The 18319-nt window shown below is 46.5% G+C and overlaps 1 protein-coding gene across 1 annotated transcript in view; it reads left to right on the forward strand.

Annotated features, from left to right (window-relative positions):
- evpla (envoplakin a) overlaps positions 1-15051 on the forward strand; it is an 83794-nt gene extending 68743 nt beyond the window's left edge. The window contains exons 17-22 of the mRNA XM_070857467.1: positions 604-797; positions 2466-2616; positions 4491-4574; positions 6260-6370; positions 7975-8067; positions 11265-15051. Coding sequence (XP_070713568.1) covers positions 604-797; positions 2466-2616; positions 4491-4574; positions 6260-6370; positions 7975-8067; positions 11265-14717 — 4086 coding nt within the window. The 3' untranslated portion in view covers positions 14718-15051. The remainder of the gene's footprint in view (positions 1-603; positions 798-2465; positions 2617-4490; positions 4575-6259; positions 6371-7974; positions 8068-11264) is intronic.
- The last annotated feature ends 3268 nt before the right edge of the window (positions 15052-18319 follow it).

Below are 18319 nucleotides of genomic sequence, written 5' to 3' on the forward strand. Positions count from 1 at the left end.
TCTTTGAGACAGAGAAAGGTTAGATTGACAACAACAACTTGTATTTATATAGCACCTTTAACATAGTAAAACGTCCCAAGGCGCTTCACAGCAGTGTTATAAGACAAAACAAATAAATTTGACACCGAGCCATGTAAGAAGAAATTATGGCAGGTGACCAAGAGGTAGGTTTTAAGGAGCGTCTTAAAGGGGGAAAGAGAGGTAGAGCGGTGGAGAGATTTAGGGAGGGAGCTCCAGAGCTTGGGGCCCAGGCAGCTGAAGGCACGGCCACCGATGGTTGAGCGATTATAATCAGGGATGCTCAAAAGGGCAGAATTAGAGGAGCGCAGAGATCTCGGGGGGTTGTGGGGCTGGAGGATAGGGAGGGGGTGAGGCCATGGAGGGATTTGTAAACAAAGTGAGAATTTTAAAATCGAAGCGTTGCTTAACCGGGAACCAATGTCGGTCGGCGAGCACAGGGGTGATGGGTGAGCGGGACTTGGTGTTAGTTAGGAGTAAGGATAATATGGAGCAGAAGGAACTGCCACAAATGTGAGTGAGCCCCTTTGCACCGTTCCACTTGACAAACCTTCCCTCTGTTATTATCTCTTGCTCTTCTTTCAGAGCTTGAGACGAGAACTAGACAACGACCAAGACAAGCTGCAGAAGGTGAACCAAGACTTTAAAAGGACCGACGACAGCTGTACACCCCTGGAGATCGACTTCCAGGAATACTGCCCCGATATCAAGAAACAGCAAGCCGAGGTCCAGAAGCTGAACACCCGCTATCAGAACGCCAGCGATCAACTGGACCTGAGGTGGGCACTCCGCGTATTAAAAAAATCATTAATGGGATGTGGGTGTCGCTGGCAAGGCCAGCATTTATTGCCCATCCATAATTGCCCCTTGAGAAGGTGGTGGTGAGCCACCTTCTTGAACCGCTGCAGTCCATGCGGTGAAGGTATTCCCACAGTGCCAATTTCAACCTTATAGATACATCCGTGTGCCAAGCATGCTTTTAAAGGCAACTTGCTCCGTCACGACCTCTCAGGTATAGCAACAAATGGCTGTTTTTTCTTCGTTCCTGGGATGTGGGCGTCGGTGGCAAGGCCAGCATTTATTGGCCTTTCCTAATTGCCCTTGAGAAGGTGGTGGTGAGCTGCCTTCTTGAACCGCTGCAGTCCGTGTGGTGGAGATGCTCCCACAGTGCTGTTAGGGAGGGAGTTCCAGAATTTTGACCCAACGACGATGAAGGAACGGCCGATATATTTCCAAGTCAGGATGGTGTGTGACTTGGAGGGGAACGTGGAGGTGGTGGTGTTCCCATGCGCCTGCTGTCCTTGTCCTGCTGGGTGGTAGAGGTCGCGGGTTTGGGAAATGCTGCCGAAGAAGCCTTGGTGAATTGTTGCAGTGCATCTTGTAGATGGTACACACTGCAGCCACTGTGCGCTGGTGTTGGAGGGAGTGAATGTTTAAGATGGTGGATGGGATGCCGATCAAGTGGGCTGCTTTGTCCTGGATGGTGTTGAGCTTCTTGAGTGTTGTTGGTGTTGCACTCATCCAGGGAAGCTATTACACACTCGGCCCAGTGTAGAACTGAGCCATACTGACCAGGAATCTTCAATCCCTTTCAGTCTGTGCTAATTTAGCTGAGGTCAGCCTAGGTGCCATAATTGGCCTCAGTGCCCCAAACTGGGGCAAAGTCAGCTGGGGTACATGGTGCTCGCTGCTCCCCAGTAACCTCAGCTAGACAAAATGAAGTGTGAGGATGAAATTGGGTTTGGCTCTGATATCTCCCCATGACTGAATAGCCACTAAAAAAAGAAAAGCTTGCATTTATATAGCATCTTATACAATCTCAGGATATTCTAAAGTGCTGTGAATTTAAATACTTCTTAAATGTAGTCACTGTTGTAATGTAGGAAACGCAGCAGCCAATAGATCCACAGCAAGCTCCCACAAACAAATCAACAATGAGACAATGCACAGCTAATCTGTTTAGTGATGTTGATTGAGGGATAAATATTGGCCAGGACATCGAGGAGAACTCCCCTGCTCTTCTTTGAAATAGGGCCATTAGATCTCTTACATTCACCAGAGAGGGCCAGGGCCTCAGTTTAAGATCTCATCCAAAAGACGACACCTCTGACAGTGCAGCGCTCCCTCAGCACTGCACTGGGGTGTCAGCCTAGATTTTGTGCTCAGGTCTCTGGAGTCTGACTCAGAGACAAGAGTGCTAACTACTGAGCCACGGCTGACCAGCTAGGCTTGTACATGAAGAATTGTCATTTGGTGAACAACCTGATGTTGGCCCAAACACTTGGAGCTGTTCAAATCCCACAACAATCACGTTCACGGAGAAATTGGACTATCAGATGTGTTCTAACACTGTGTTCCTTCACTGCCATTATTCTTTCTGCTGCTGCAGCCTATTGTGATACTGCACTCAGCAGAAACTTCACACTGTGTTTTGTGATGCTTCACAGAGAGAAAATGCTTCAGAATGCTGACATAACCAATCAGCGCTATAAGACAGCCCAGCAGGGACTCAACACCTGGATGAACAATCTTCCTAACAATGAAGTGCAACCCACAGCCAGCCTGAACGAAGTCAACGCCAAACTCCAGGCTCAGAAGGTAGGTGTTTTCTAAGCACATGGATCCAGGAGCACAAGGTTGCTCCACTCTGCATTTCCTATCCATGTTTTGTGGTGATACAGTCCATGTTTTGTGGTGAACCAGTCCGTATTTTGTGGTGAACCAGTCCATGTTTTGTGGTGATGCAGTCCATGTTTTGTAGTGAAGCAATCCATGTTTTGCGGGGATCCAGTCCGTGTTTTGTGGTGATGCAGTCCATGTTTTGTGGTGAACCTGTCCGCATTTTGTGGTGAACCAGTCCATGTTTAGTGGTGAACCAGTCCATATTTTGTGGTGAACCAGTCCATGTTTAGTGGTGAACCAGTCCGCATTTTGTGGTGAACCAGTCCATGTTTAGTGGTGAACCAGTCCGTATTTTGTGATGAACCAGTCCATGTTTAGTGGTGAACCAGTCCATGTTTAGTGGGGAAACAGTCCATGTTTTGTGGTGAAAAAGTCCATGTTTTGCGGGGATCCAGTCCATGTTTTACAACAGCTGCAATCACCAAGGTCGGTGGGTTCAGACATTGGGGTGTACCCCCGAATGGGTCATGTGCCTGTTCAGGTGGAGCTTGACTTTTGACCTGGTCTTGCCGTGTGGCAGCACAAGCACGGCAGTAAATGGAGGGGAGTGCCGCAGAGATGGGCAGGGAAGAGAGGAAAACAGAAGAGAAAGAAATAGGAAATGAAGGGAAGGTGAACAGATGTACAAGAGAGAAGAGAAGAGAAGGGAAACAACCAACACTAATATACAGGGGTCGAAACCGTGGGAATGTAAGTTGTGAGGAGGATGCAAGGAGGCTTAAAGAGGATAGAGACAGGCTAAGTGAGTGGGCAAGAACATGGAATATAATGTGGAGAAATGTGAGTTATCCACTTGGTAGGAAATATAGAAAAGCAGAGTATTTTTAAACAGTGAGAGATTGGGAAATGTTGGTGTTCAGAGGGACCTGGGTGTCCTTGTACACAAATCACTGAAAGTTAACATGCAGGTACAGCAAGCAATTAAGAAAGCAAATGGTATGCTGGCCTTTATTACAAGAGGATTTGAGTATAAGAGTAAAGACGTCTTACTGCAATTATATAGGGCTCTGATAAGACCGCACCTGGAGTATTGTGTACAGTTTTGGTCTCCTTACCTAAGGAAGGATTTACTTGCCATAGAGGGAATGCAACGAAGGTTTACCAGACTGATTCCTGGGATGGGGGGATTGTCTTATGAGGAGAGATTGAGTAGACTAGGCCTATATTCTCTACAGTTTAGAAGAATGAGATGTGATCTTTTGAAACATACAACATTCTTACAGGGCTTGAAGTGTAGTTGCAGGGAGGATGATTCCCCTGGCTGGGGAGTCTAGAACCAGGGGTCACAGTCTCAGGATAAGGGGTCAGCCATTTAGGACTGAGATGAGAAGAAACTTCTTCACTCAGAGGGTGGTGAATCTTTGGAATTCCCTGCCCCAGAGGGCTGTGGAGGCTCAGTAAAGACAGATCGATAGATTTTTGAATATCAAGGGATATGGGGACAGCGCAGGAAAGTGGAGGTGAGGTAGAAGATCAGCCATGATCTCATTGAATGGCGGAACAGGCTCGAGGGGCCGAATGGCCGTCTCCTGCTCCTAATTCTTATATTCTTATAGTGTGCTAGGCCATAAGCCTCCACATCTAATGAGCATTGCACACCCCCACTGCCAGAGCGTAGCACTCTGAGAGTTTGGGCACAAAATGAGTGCCCGAGGCTCATTAAGGCTTCAGAATTGAGTTAAGTTTGCGATCCACGCCACACAGACGGAAAGATGATGTACACGTCAGACACTGAGCCAACCAACCGATAGCCAGGACTCATTGAGTTGTCCTCATCTTTTTCCTTGCAGAGAGTGGTGAGCGATATTAAGAAGAAGGAACCAGAAAAGGATGCACTTGTCCATCTCTCCCACGACCTGCAGTCGGCACTCAACGTATGTCTTGCTTTGCAATATTTCTCCCGGTTTCTAATTACATAATTGTTCATGGTACCAGTTGTCGCTGTTCTTTTCACACACCGCCCCAACCCAAAGATATAATTACAAGCCATGTTAATAACAGATTTTTAAAAAGAAAGGACTTGCATTTATATAGCGCCTTTCACTACCTCAGGGTGTCTCAAAGCGCTTTACAGCCAATGAAGTACTTTTGGATGTAGTCGCTTTTGTAATGTGGGAAACGCGGCAGCCAATTTGCACACAGGAAGCTCCCACAAACAGCAAAGTGGTAATGACCAGATAATCTGTTTTCTCTGAGTGAGGGATAAATATTGGCCAAGACATCAGGGATCACTCCCCTTCTTTGAAATAGTGCCATGGGATCTTTTACATCCACCTGAAAGATCCGTTAAAATCACCTCCGACTGTGCAGCACACCCTCGGCACTGCACTGGAGTGTCAGCCTAGATTTATGTGTTCAAGTTCCTGAAGTGGGACATGAACCTACAACCTTCTGACCCTGAGGTAAGAGTGCTACCCACTGAGCCACAGCTGACACTAAATGACTAAATGCCTTCATCTGACTAAGTGGAGAAAAAAACCCAAAGATTTCAATTTTTAACAGAGTGAAGTTGCAGACTGGTAACACACGGATATCTCACTGCATTGGTGTGAAATTCTACTTTGTTGAAAGTGCTCCACCATTGAAAAAGCCAGATAGCAAAGGATCTCAGAACTGCCGAGGTTAACCACAGACTGAAATACATGTGATGGAGTCTTTAAATGAGAGAAACGGTGTCCCAGTTTACACCCCACCCTCACGCCATTTTGTATTCATTCTGTTTAAGGAAACATGTCCCCAAATTCCTTTGAGCCACAATAAATGTGGTTACACCGGGATTGTGCCCTCCAGCGCTGACCCCCATCGAGCTTGTGGGCAAGGGGACGCGAGCGCCACTGAGGTCAGGTGTGGCCCATATTCACGCAAAGGGTCGTGCTCATCTGGAACTCGCTCCCACCCCCCCCAAAAAAAGGCTGTGTATGCTGGGGGGTTAACTGGAGGTTTCAGGACTGAGATAGATAGATTTTTTGTCGAGCAAGGATATCCAGGGATATGGAGCGAAGGCCATTAAATGGGGTTACGGTACAGATCACTGTGAACTAACAGAATGGCCGAACAGGCTTGAGGGGCTGAATGACCCCCACCCCCCCTCCTGTTCCTACATTGGGGGAGGTTCCCCAGGACCCTGATCCTGACCCTGGCAATGTTCTCCTGGGCCCTTCAGCAACTGGGCCGATCTGCATTCTTGGCGGAGGGAGTTCAAGCCCCTTGCTTGGACTGTACCCTGCCGGTGGGGCTCACCTACACCCTAATGGAGGCCGGTATGCCTCCACTCACTTGACGTTCTCAGCCGGCTGGCTTAGGGAGTCCCCAGGCCCTACCCCTTGGCCTTATCAGGAGGATCATAATTGCCCGATGGTGGGCTGGGGGAAAGGTGTGAGATCGGGACACAATTAGCCCACTCTGAGTCAGCACTTCTGAAATGAAATAAAGAAAGACTTGAATTTATACAGCGCCTTTCGCGACCACCGGACATCTCAAAGCGCTTTATAGCCAATGAAGTACTTGTGGAGTGCAGTCACTGTTGTAATGTTGGATGTTCTGGTCATTTTTCTTAAAGGATTACGAAACTAACAACGATAAATATCGTGCATGTCTGGATCCCGCCATTGGTGCATCAAAAGTGAAGAAACTGAAGACTCAGACCCTGCAAGAGAGCGTTAGTGATCAGGTAAGGGCATTAGCTCGACCATCCCAGCAATTGGCCCATGGAGCCTTGCTACCCATCATATTTAACAAAGGTTCAAATGGAAGTCAGAATAAGGAGTTGCCCATTTAAAACTGTGAGGAGGAATTTCTTCTCTCAGAGGGTCATGAATCTTTGGAATTCTCTGCCTCAGAGAGTTGTGGAGGCTGGGTCATTGAATATATTTAAGGTGGAGATACAGATTTTTGAGCGATAAGGGAGTCAAGGGAGTATGAGGAGCGGGCAGGGAAGTGGAGCTGAGTCCATGATCGAATCAGCCATGATCTTATTGAATGGTGGAGCAGGCTCGAGGGGTCAAATGGCCGACTCCTGCTCCTATTTCTTATGTTTTATGTTCTTGCACGGGTCACGAGGAAGCACTTAGACTATTTAAATCAGGGCGGCCACTGCCTCTTGCCAAGATCGGCTGGCACAGCACACATCAAGGGATCGCTCCTGGGAGATTCCTGGTCAATTGGACATCAGCTAATCCCTGGATAAACTCGCTGAGATGTTGGGAGGACCCTCAGCCATATTATGACAAATAGCCAGTGCTCAGCACTTAAACCATAAGAGCGCCCACAATAGGAGCAGGAGTAGGCCATTCAGCCTTTCGAGCCTGCTCTGCCATTCAACAAGATCGTGGCTGATCTTCTACCTCAACTCCACCTTCCCGCCCAATCCCATGCCTTGATTCCCCTAATATCCAAAAATCTATTGATCTCAGTCTTGAATATACTCAATGACTGAGCCTCCACAGACTTCTGGGGGAGAGAATTCCAAAGATTCACAACCCTCTGAGTGAAGAGATTCATCCTCATCTCAGTCCTAAATGGCTGACCCCTTGTTCTGAGACTGTGACCCCTGGTTCTAGACTCCCCCAGCCAGAGGAAACATCCTTGCTGCATCTACCCTGTCAAGCCTTGTAAGAATATTCTGTTTCAATGAGATCACCTCTCATTCTAGGGAATATAGGCCTAGCTCCGTCCAGTCATCATTGCATCGAGATCCTATATTGGTGGATATGTGGGGAGTGGAGTGTGATGGACTGTGGATTTCATAGTGCAGAGGAGATTGACTAGAATGCTTCCAGGGATGAGGGACTTCAGTTATGTTGAGACACCAGAGAAGCTGGGCTTGTTCTCCTTACAGCAGTGAAGGTTAAGGGGCGATTTAACAGAGCTATTTAAAAATTTGAAGGGTTTTGATAGAATAGATAGGGAGAACCTGTTTCCACTGGCAGGAGGGTCGGTAACCAGAGGACACAGATTTAAGATCATTGGCAAAAGAACCAGAGGGGGGACGAGGGGAATTTATTTTACGCAGCGAGTTGGAACGCACTGCCTGAAAGGGCAGTGGACACAGATTCAATAATAACTTTCAAAAGGGAATTTGATAAATACTTGAAAAGGGAAACATTTTCAGGGCTATGGGGAAAGAGCAGGGTGGGGGGAGTGAGAGAGCTGACACGGCATGATGGGCCAAATGGCCTCCTTCCGTGCTGTATGTTTCTAATGCTCCCTCCCTTCCCAGACACACACACAGTGAACTCTCACAGCTCTGGAATAATTTTCTTCCTGTTTTTGTAGGAGAAGGACACGGTTAAACGCTTTGCTGAAGTCTCTTCATCGAATGACCAGCTACTGCACCAGCTGGACTATGTGGCGAAGGTTAAGCAGAAGGTAATGTGGATGTTACTGAATGAAGGGTTCTATCACCCGAGTGTTGATGTTTTCATGTACTCTCCTCACTGTGATTGGACGAGGCAGTCCTATGATCGCTCATAGTGCCCTGCAGCTCATGGTCAAGCCTTCCTTCTGGCAGGTGATGAATGGTTGTCCCATAGTCGGCTTTGTGGAGGCCAATGACTCCCTGATATATCCCATGTATGCAAGGAAAGACTTACATTTATATAGTGCCATTCACAACCTCAGGATAACCCAAAGCGCTTTACAAACAGTGAAGTACTTTTGGAGTACAAAAGCAAGGAAGTTATGATGAACCTGTATAAAACACTGGTTCGGTCTCAACTGGAGTATTGTGTCCAATTCTGGACACTGCACTTCAGGAAGGATGTGAAGGCCTTAGAGAGGGTACAGAAAAGATTTCCGAGAATGATTCCAGGGATGAGGGACTTCAGTTACGTGGATAGACTGGAGAAGCCGGGGCTGTTCTCCTTGGAGCAGAGAAGGTTGAGAGGAGATTTGATCGAAGTGTTCAAAATTATGATGGGTTTGGACAGAGTAGAGAGAGAAAGTGTTCCCATTGGTGGAACCAGAGGACACACAGATTTAAGGTGATTGGCAGAAGAACCAAAGGCGACATGAGGAAAAATTCTTTCACGCAGCGAGTGGTTGGGATCTGGAATGCGCTGCCTGAAAGGGTGGTGGAGGCAGATTCAATCGTGGTTTTCAAAACGGAGTTGGAAAAGTATCTGAAGGATAAAAATTTGCAGGGCTGCGGGTAAAAGGACTGGCTGAAGTGCTTTTGCAGAGAGCCGGCACAGGCTCGACGGGCCGAATGGCCTCCTTCTATGCTGTGACCATTCTATGATTCTAGAAGTGCAGTCACTGGTGCTTCTGAGGTCCCACAAATAATGAAATATTGACCAGATCACCTGATGTTGGTTGACAGGTAAATATTGGACAGGAACACCAGGGAGAACTCTCCTGTGGTGGGATCTTTTTCATCCATCCAGGAGAGCAGACAGGGCCTCAGGTTAATGTCTCATCTGAAGGGCAGCACCTCTGATAGTCCAGCACTCCCCCAGGACTACACTGGAGTGTCAGCCTAGATTATGCACTCAAGTTTCTTGGAGTGGGACTTGAACCCACAAACCTTCTGACTCAGGAGACAAGAATGCTACCCACTGAGCCACGGTTGACATGGCTTCCTAGACTTGTGCGGCAGTGCAAGGCCATCTCAGATCTTCATACTGTAGGTTGAAGTATTTAGCACAACTTCTGAAGATGAAACCGATCTATGAACACTAGTCTAAGGGACTCTTGTATGGGATGTCTCTTCTCCCTAGAGGCAGCACCAAGCACGATAGGATCACTGAGGCAGCCTGGCTGAACATGGCACTCAGCTGCTCCTGCCTGTTTAAATGGAAACCTCTAAAATTGTCCTCAGTACCCCTGAACTTGTGAGGGACAAAGTCAAAATCAGCCAGGGTACTTACTCCCGACTGCCATCCAGTGAGCTCTGCAGGGTACGTTGCCCGCACGTGAATGTTGCCACTTGCCTAGGATCATACATGAAAGGACCAAGATGATGAGAAATGTTTTCACTCAGAGGGTGATGAACCTGTGGAATTCTCTACCACAGAAGGCTGTGGAGACCAAGTCATTGAATATATTTAAGAATATATATTTAAGAATATATTGTGAAAGTTCCCAATCGCCATTAATTAGCCAGAAGGATTGGGGTTGACCCATTGTGTCATTGCTTAGGAAACTGAGCATTGTTATTAGGTCTGATGGTCAGATGGATGAGCTTCGATTGCTTTCGAGCACCAATACTATACAAATATAAGATAGTCGCTAATAAATCCAAATGTCTTTGCCCAGAGAGTGGTTAGAATGTGGAACTCGCTACCACCACAACAACAGCAACTTGTATTTATATAGTGCCTTTGACGTAGTAAAACATCCCGAGGCGCTTCACAGCAGTGTTATAAGACAAAACAGATAATTTTGACATTGAGCCGCATAAGAAGAAATAATGGCAGAGAGATAGGTTTTAATGTGCGTCTTAAAGGAGGAAAGAGAGGTAGAGAGGCGGAGAGGTTTAGGGAGGGAGTTCCAGAGCTTAGGGCCCAGGCAACTGAAGGTACAACCACCGATGGTTCAGCGATTATAATCAGGGATGTTCAAGAGGGCATCATTTGAGGAGCGCAGACATTACGGGGGTGGGGGGGGGGTTGTGAGGCTGAAAGAGATAGGGAGGGGCTAGGCCATGGAGGGATTTGTAAACAAGGATGAGAGTTTTGAAATTGGGAGTAGTTGAGGCGAATAGCAGAGATGCATGAGAGGTGATCTTATCGAAACGTATAAGATTATGAGGGCGCTTAACAAGGTGGATGCAGAGAGGATGTTTCCACTGACAGGGGAGACTAGAACAAGAGGGCATAATCTTAGAATAAGGGCCACCCATTTAAAACTGAGATGCGGAGAAATTTCTTCTCTCAGAGCCTTGTAAATCTGTGGAATGTGCTGCCTCAGAGAGCTGTGGAGGCTGGGTCATTGAATAAATTTAAGACAGAAATAGACAGTTTCTTAACCGATAAGGGAATAAAGGGTTATGGAGAGCGGGCAGGGAAGTGGAGCTGAGTCCATGATCAGATCAGCCATGATTGTATTAAATGGCGGAGCAGGCTCGAGGGGCCGTATGGCCTACTCCTGCTCCTATTTCTTATGTTCTTATTTAAGGGGAAGCTGGGTAAACATGAGGGAGAAAGGAATAGAAGGATATGCTGATGGGGTGAGATGAAGAGGGGTGGGAGGAGGCTCGTGTGGAGCATAAACACCGGCATGGTCCAGTTGGGCCGAATGGCCTGTTTCTGTGCTGCACATTCTGTACCGCAGAGAGTTGTTAACCTGTGGAATTCCCTGCCGCAGAGAGTTGTTGATGCCAGTTCATTGGATATATTCAAGAAGGAGTTAAATATGGCCCTTACGGCTAAAGGGATCGCAGGGTATGGAGAGAAAGCAGGAAAGGGGTACTGAGGTGAATGATCAGCCATGATCTTATTGAATGGTGGTGCAGGCTCGAAGGGCCGAATGGCCTACTCCTGCCCCTATTTTCTATGTTTCTATGTACAATTCTATGTAAATTATGAAACAAACTTCTGAGACTGCTTATTCTTTTCTCTCTCAAGCAACAAGAACGTCCAGTGAACGAGACCATTACGCAACAGAATGTGCAGTCGGAGAACGCACTGTTCGCATCGAAAGGCACGGATCTCCAGCAACTGTTCAAAGACGAAGCAAAGAAGACGAAATTAGCTGAAGCAACCCTACAAGAGCAGACCAAGAGACTGAGTCTTCTGCGGGCGCAAAGACCTGTGGATAAAATGGAAGAGAAAGAGGTGGTGGAGTACTACAGGGACCCCAAGGTCGAAAGCAATCTTTCTGGTCTGCGTAACAAAATCCACGAAGTGAGGAAACACCGCCAGGGAACCCAGGCCGACATCGATTCAACCAAGCAGAAAATCAGCTCGCTGGAAGGCGGCCAGAGCAACGCGAAGACCGGCCTGCTCACCAAAGAAGTGAAGAGGGTTGAGCGGAGCCCGGCGTTGGATGTTGAAGCTGATAATCTGCGCAGCGAGATCAGCCTGCTGAGAAGAGAGAAGCAGATAACGATTACCGACTGGGATCGCCTCACCAGAGAGCTCACCATCCTTGAGCAGAAGCCAATCAACATCAAGGAGAAGATCGTGATGGTCGAAAAGGTCAAGGTGGAGAAGGACCCGGGTATGTTGAAGGCCTCCCGAAGCCTGAAGCATGAGATTGACGATGAGGGTCAAAAGAGACAGTCGCTGATGGAGAAGATACGGTTCATCCGGACTCAAATCGAGACGCTGGAGAAGCAATCGGGTAAGACTGATCCAAAGGTCATGATTAAGGAGATCAAGAAGGTAGAAAAGGACCCCCAGCTGGAAAAGGATTTGGCCAGGCTCAGAAACCTTTGCGAGGATGAAAGCCAGGCCAACAGTGTCTTAGAGAGAGAGCTGAGTGAGCTGCAGAGGAAGTACAGAGTCATTGCCGATCAGAAACCCAAAATAGAAATGAAGGAAATTGTCCGTGAGAATTTCCACGTCCTTCCAGAAACTGAGAAAGAGATCACAAAGTTGAAGAAAGAGATACGAGAAACTTCAAAGAGAAAGGGTGACGTGGAGATGGAATTCACCATAGCGCAGGGAGACCTGGAAGTCCTTAAGGACAGGAAACCTCAAATTCAGTACAAGGATATCACGCAAGAGATCGTGAAGCTGCAAAAGAGTCCTGAAATGCTCAAAGAGATCGACGAGCTGAAACGCAAGATCCCTCAGATGGATGACGACTACAGTGGCTTGCAGGTACAGATTAAGAGGTTGAAGAACGAAAGAGACGAGTGGCGCAAAGAGCGGTCTAAGATCGAGACCAAAGTGGTGACCAAGGATGTCGTTAAATATGAAGACGACCCAATGCTGGACAAGGAAGCGGCGCGCCTCCGGAAAATAATCCGCGAAGAGTCGGAGAAGCGAAGGAATATTGAGTCACATGTGTTTGACTTGCAGAACATGTTCTCCCAGCTGCAGAGGCAGAAACCTGAGGAGAAGATTGTGGTTAAGGAAACGGTCCGTTTAGAAAAAGATCCTAAACTCACCATTGAACATGACAACCTGGGCAAGACCTTGGATGAAGAGCGCAAGCAAAGGCGCACGCTGGAGAGGGAGGTCCAGCAGCTGAAAGCCCTCGTGGATGAACAAGAGGCTGAACTAAATCTCGAGGAAGAAAAGGGCATTCGACGGGAGATGGAGAACGAAGTGAACCTGGTCAAACGCAAGATACACGAGGTGGAATCAACACCCCCTCCCGTGGAAGAGAAGATCGTCACCGAACAGGTCCTCAAGGTAGAAAGAGATCCAATCCTCGAACAAGTGGCTGGGTCGCTCCGGCAGCAACTGGACCAAGAGAGGAACAAAGCCGCCAACTTGGACAAAGAGATCAAGAAGGTTCAATACCATTTGGAGAATTTGCACAAAGAAAAATCTCAGGAGAAACTGATCTGCAGGGAAGTTATCCGGGTAGAGAAAGATAAGGCCTTGGAGGAGGAACGAGCCCGTGCTCGAGATTCGTTCCTCAGGGAGAAGAATGCCAGGCTGGATGTAGAGGAGGAGATACAGAGGGTCAAAGACGCCAACCAGAAGTTACAAGATTCGTTGGGATCGCGGTCTCGGATAGTGTCCGACCTGAAGCGGGACAGGGATGCTGCTCTGCTCGAGAAGGCGTCTCTGGACGAGGACCTGCAAAACCTAGCCATTGAAAGCAAGGAGAAGAACCACGTCCATAAAGAGATGTCCAAGCGCCTGAGTCAGCAAAACGTCAAAGACAACCAAAAGAAGCAGGAGCTGGACGCCAAGCTGATGTGGGTCGAGCGAGAGATCATGAAGGAGAAGGACAAGAACCACGAGAAAGAGTACGAGATCAGAGACCTTGAGGCGCAGATCAGCAGGGAAGATGCACGCCATCGGGACATGCAGATGAGAGAAACCAACTTGTCCACCAAGATCTCCATTGTGGATCCAGTTACCGGGGAGGACTTGTCACCCTATGAGGCTTACAAAAAGAACATGATAGATCGGGAACAGTACATCCAATTGCAGGAGCTGGAATGCGATTGGGAAGAAATTTCCACCCATGGTCCATCAGGAGAAACCTCTGTCCTTCGAGACAAGAAAAGTGGCAAACATTATTCCATCGAGGATGCTTTGAGGAACAGAAGAATCACTAAAGAGGAGCTGCACCTTTATAAGGAAGGGAAGCTCCCAATATCCGAGTTTGCGCTGCTAGTAGCTGGAGAAACCAAACCACCTGCATTACATATAGGCTCAATTTCTCCATCGCATCAATCGTCAAATTACTCTAGCCCGAACTTTCCCACCTACAAAGGACACAAGGACAAGGAGAAACAACCCATAGCGGGGGTCTATGATACCACCACTAATTCAAAGTTGTCTATCACTAATGCCTTGAACAGAAAACTAATTGACCCCATCACTGCTCAAAGGCTGCTGGAAGCGCAGGCGGCCACAGGTGGGATCATCGATGTGGCGACCAGGGAAAGACACTCGGTCCACAAAGCGATAGAGAGGAACCTAGTCGACAAAACCCACGAGAGAAGGCTAGTCAACGCGCAAAAGGCTTTCACCGGGCTGGAAGACCCCGTCACAAAAGAGCGCCTCTCCGTAGGGGTGGCCGTCCAGAAGGGCTGGCTGCCCACCGAGAGCGCCCACCAGTACCTGGAAGCTCAGTACCTCACCGGCGGCCTGGTGGACCCCAACCACTCGGGCCGTGTGCCCATCGCCGAGGCACTGAACTCCAAGATGATCGACAGTAACACCGCCAGGATCCTGCAGGAGGACTCCAACTACACAAAGGATCTCACCGACCCTACCACCAAAGAGCGAGTCAATTACAGGGAGATGATGAGCCGCTGCAAGAAAGATGACCTGTCTGGCCTTCTGCTCCTCCCAGTCAACTCAGAACCCCCTCAGCTTTACGGCTATCAATCACCAAGCCGGTACGACTCCAGATCTCAATATTCACCGTATTCTAACGTATACTGACCACTGCCTGTAGATGCCACTGAGTGTGACAACAATTTCCAAGCCAAACTTTCTTTTGTTATTTGCTGAACTTCTATCACAGATCACCTTGGTTTTATTTTCCCACGGGGTTAAGGCTGTCCTACTCAAGTCTCGTTTATTTTTATATTTAAAGGTATATATAGATTCTAGAGGGGATTTTAATGCTATGTTATTGTCTGTATGCTACAATACAATTCTTTACTAAGTGCATGGATAATTGTAAGGTGCAGGATGTGAAATATTAGTCAATGTCCTAAAGAGTTCATTTTAACATAAAACAATTGCTTTAATAAACAAGCATGTGATAGACTTACCTGAGTTTTCTTGTATTCATTGATCAATTTAATAGTTGAAAGTAACTTACATCCTCATGTCATCACAGGCAAAGGGCTAAAGGTCATTTACGTCCCCATGACATCACAGGGAAAGGGCCTGTGATATCTTTAGACACCACTACACAAGCACACTTAAAAGATGTCTCCTAACAGAACTGTGATCACATGACCTTTTATTGTTATTATATCAGTCGTTCTTATTACATCAGTAGTCCACTAGGTGGAATTGTATTACACTTCTCCCTCCTTATTCAAGAAGTTGATCATAACAAAATAATCATTATACATCATTTGCATGGTATACACAACAAAAGACATAAACGTATTTTTCTATATTTACAAATCAAACTTAACCACTGGTTTTCTGTTTCGAACAGGATTCCTTCATTCTTGAATAGAACTTCCCAATCTTGTTGCAGGATTTAGATTCATTCTAGGCTGATCCTGAGGAGAATTTTTCTCCAAGGGCTGACCTTGATCTACATTTGGACTCTCTACACCTTCAGACTGTTTGTCTGCCTGACTCGGACTCAGACTTAAATTCTGACTTTCTCTTGGACTTGTCTCGAGTACATCTGGTGTAGGATTTGCTACTGGTACTCCACTTGTAACAAAACTATCTGACTTATCAGAATAAATTGAATCATTCCAAATTACAACTCCTTCCACATCTGTAGGTAAAATAATCTTTCCATGATCAAACATCTTGACCAAATATGTGCGAGGAGCACATATCTTCACTACTCTTCCTGGTAACCATGTTAACCATTTATGGTGATGGTTCTTCACTCTAACCTTTTGATTCAATTTCACACTTCCCTCTCGTGCTCTACCTCCATCACGACTCTCTGCCGTGATTGTTTCTGTTCTGCTGATTGCCAAGTTTGGCTTTAACAACGATAACCTGGTTCATGGCGGTCATTTGAGAAACAACTCTGCTGATGTTCTACCAGTAGTTGTATGAGAAGCATTCTGATAAGTAATCAGAAAATTAGCCAGCTTATGGCCCAACAACAACTGCTGTTTCCTTGGATTTGAATCCAACATTTGCTTTTACAATTTGTACTGTGCACTCTGCTGCACCATTTAAAGCAGGGTGGTATGGCGGAACTTTGATATGCTTTACAGTGTTTCTGCTCATGAACTGTGCAAATTCTTTGAACAAAATTGTGGTCCATTATCAGATACAATCTCTTCTGGGAGGCCATATGAAGAAAACAAACTTTGCAAATTGCCTAGTGTTTTACTTGTTATTTTCCACATCGGAAACACCTCTACCCACTTCACATGACTATCAATCACAATGAACAATTATTGTCCTTCTAGCTCAGCAAAATCTACATGTAGCCTTTGCCACACCCTGGGTGGCCATTTCCATAGCTGTAATGGTACTGATGGTGGGTTCTTGCTCACTGATTGACATGTCGTACATTGACTGATGATGTACTCTGTATCTTTATCTAAACCTGGCCAACATAAGTAACTGTCTGCAAAACTCTTGGTCAAGCACATTCCCAGGTGCTGGTCATGAAGATCTCCTTACAATTTGGAACTGAACTTATTTGGGATAATCACTCTTGCGCCCCACATGATACAATCTTTATCCACTGACAATTCATTTCTATGAATGAAGTATGGATGAATATCTTTCTCTGATACCTGGTTTGGCCAACCATTTGCTATGTAATCATACATCTTTGACAGAACTAGGTCATGTTTGGTTGCTCTACCAATCTCTTCAGCTGTGACTGGCAGCTCATCAATGTATGAAAAGTAGAACACTTCTTCCCTATCGGGTGTAACTTGTGATGGGGATGGCAACAGCTTATCATCTGTACTCAATGTCATACGTATATGCTAACAAAATCAAAGCCCATCTCTGTATTCGGGCTGTAGCTAAGATTGAAACTGGGGACTTTGGATGGAGAATTGCTGTCAGGACTTATAGTCAGTAACTATGGTAAACCTAGGACCAATTAAGTATTTGTGGAACTTCTTGACCCACAAAATTAATTGACCTACCGATTGACATGTTGTACACTGAGAATGTACATAAGAACATAAGAATTAGGAGCAGACGTGGCCGTTCAGCCCCTCGAGCCTGCTCCGCCATTCAATAAGATTATGGCTGATCTTCTATTTCAACTCTACTTTCCTGCACTGCTTTTATTCCCTTAATATCCAAAAATATATCGATCTCTGTGTTCAATATACAGGCAACTCTCGATTATCCGGGTCACTTGGGGATTGGGCTATTCCGGGTAAACGATTTTTCCGTTAGGGCGAGTCTACATTTTAAAGTTAAAACTTTAATGAATAAATACAATCAGCTACAAACAGTAACAAAAGATGGACATTATCAGCATGCATGTACAGGTTCTGTATCTGGAACCACTGCCGGCCCTGCCCCCGTTCCCAACATCAGCGGTGGCCGCGAGAGACAGCGGCTGCAGCAGTGCGCCAGCAAAGCAAGGGCAGAGGAGGATGATTTTACGGTGAGTGAGAGAGTGTGTGAGAGAGAGAATGTGCGAGTGTGAGAGAGAGAGAGAGAGTGAGAGAGAGAATGTGCGAGTGTGAGAGAGAGAATGAACAAATACAAATCAGCAGTGTTTGGAAGGCGATTTTTCCAAATTATTTGGGGCTGTCTTTTCACTTGTTAGCAACAGAATTTTAAATCTCGTTACAACGGTTTCCCATTGGATCCGTGTACGGATAATCGAGAGTTGCATGTAATCAAAGGCTGAGCCTCCACAGCCCTCTGGAGTAGAGAATTCCAAAGATTCACCACTCTGAGTGAAGAAGTTTCTCCTCATCTCAGTCCTAAATGGCCGACCCCTTATTCTGAGACTGTGACCCCTGGTTCTAGACTCCCCAGTCAGAGGAAACATCCTCCCTGCATCTACCCTGTCAAGCCCTGTAAGAATTTTGTATGTTTCAATGAGATCACCTCTCATTCTTCTAAACTCTAGAGAATATCGGCCTAGTCTACTCAATCTCCTCATAGGACAATCCCCCCATCCCAGGAATTAGTCTGGTGAACCTTCATTGCATTCTCTATGGCAAGTATATCCTTCCTTAGGTAAGGAGACCAAAACTGCACACGATACTCCAGGTGTGGTCTCACCAGGGCCCTATATAATTGCAAAAGTTGTCTTTACTCTTACACTCAAATCCTCTTGTAATAAAGACCAACATATAAACACCATTTGCTTTCTTAATTGCTTGCTGTACCTGCATGTTAACTTT

This window comes from Pristiophorus japonicus, chromosome 16 (genome assembly GCF_044704955.1).
Source record: "Pristiophorus japonicus isolate sPriJap1 chromosome 16, sPriJap1.hap1, whole genome shotgun sequence".
NCBI classification, from domain to species: domain Eukaryota; kingdom Metazoa; phylum Chordata; class Chondrichthyes; family Pristiophoridae; genus Pristiophorus; species Pristiophorus japonicus.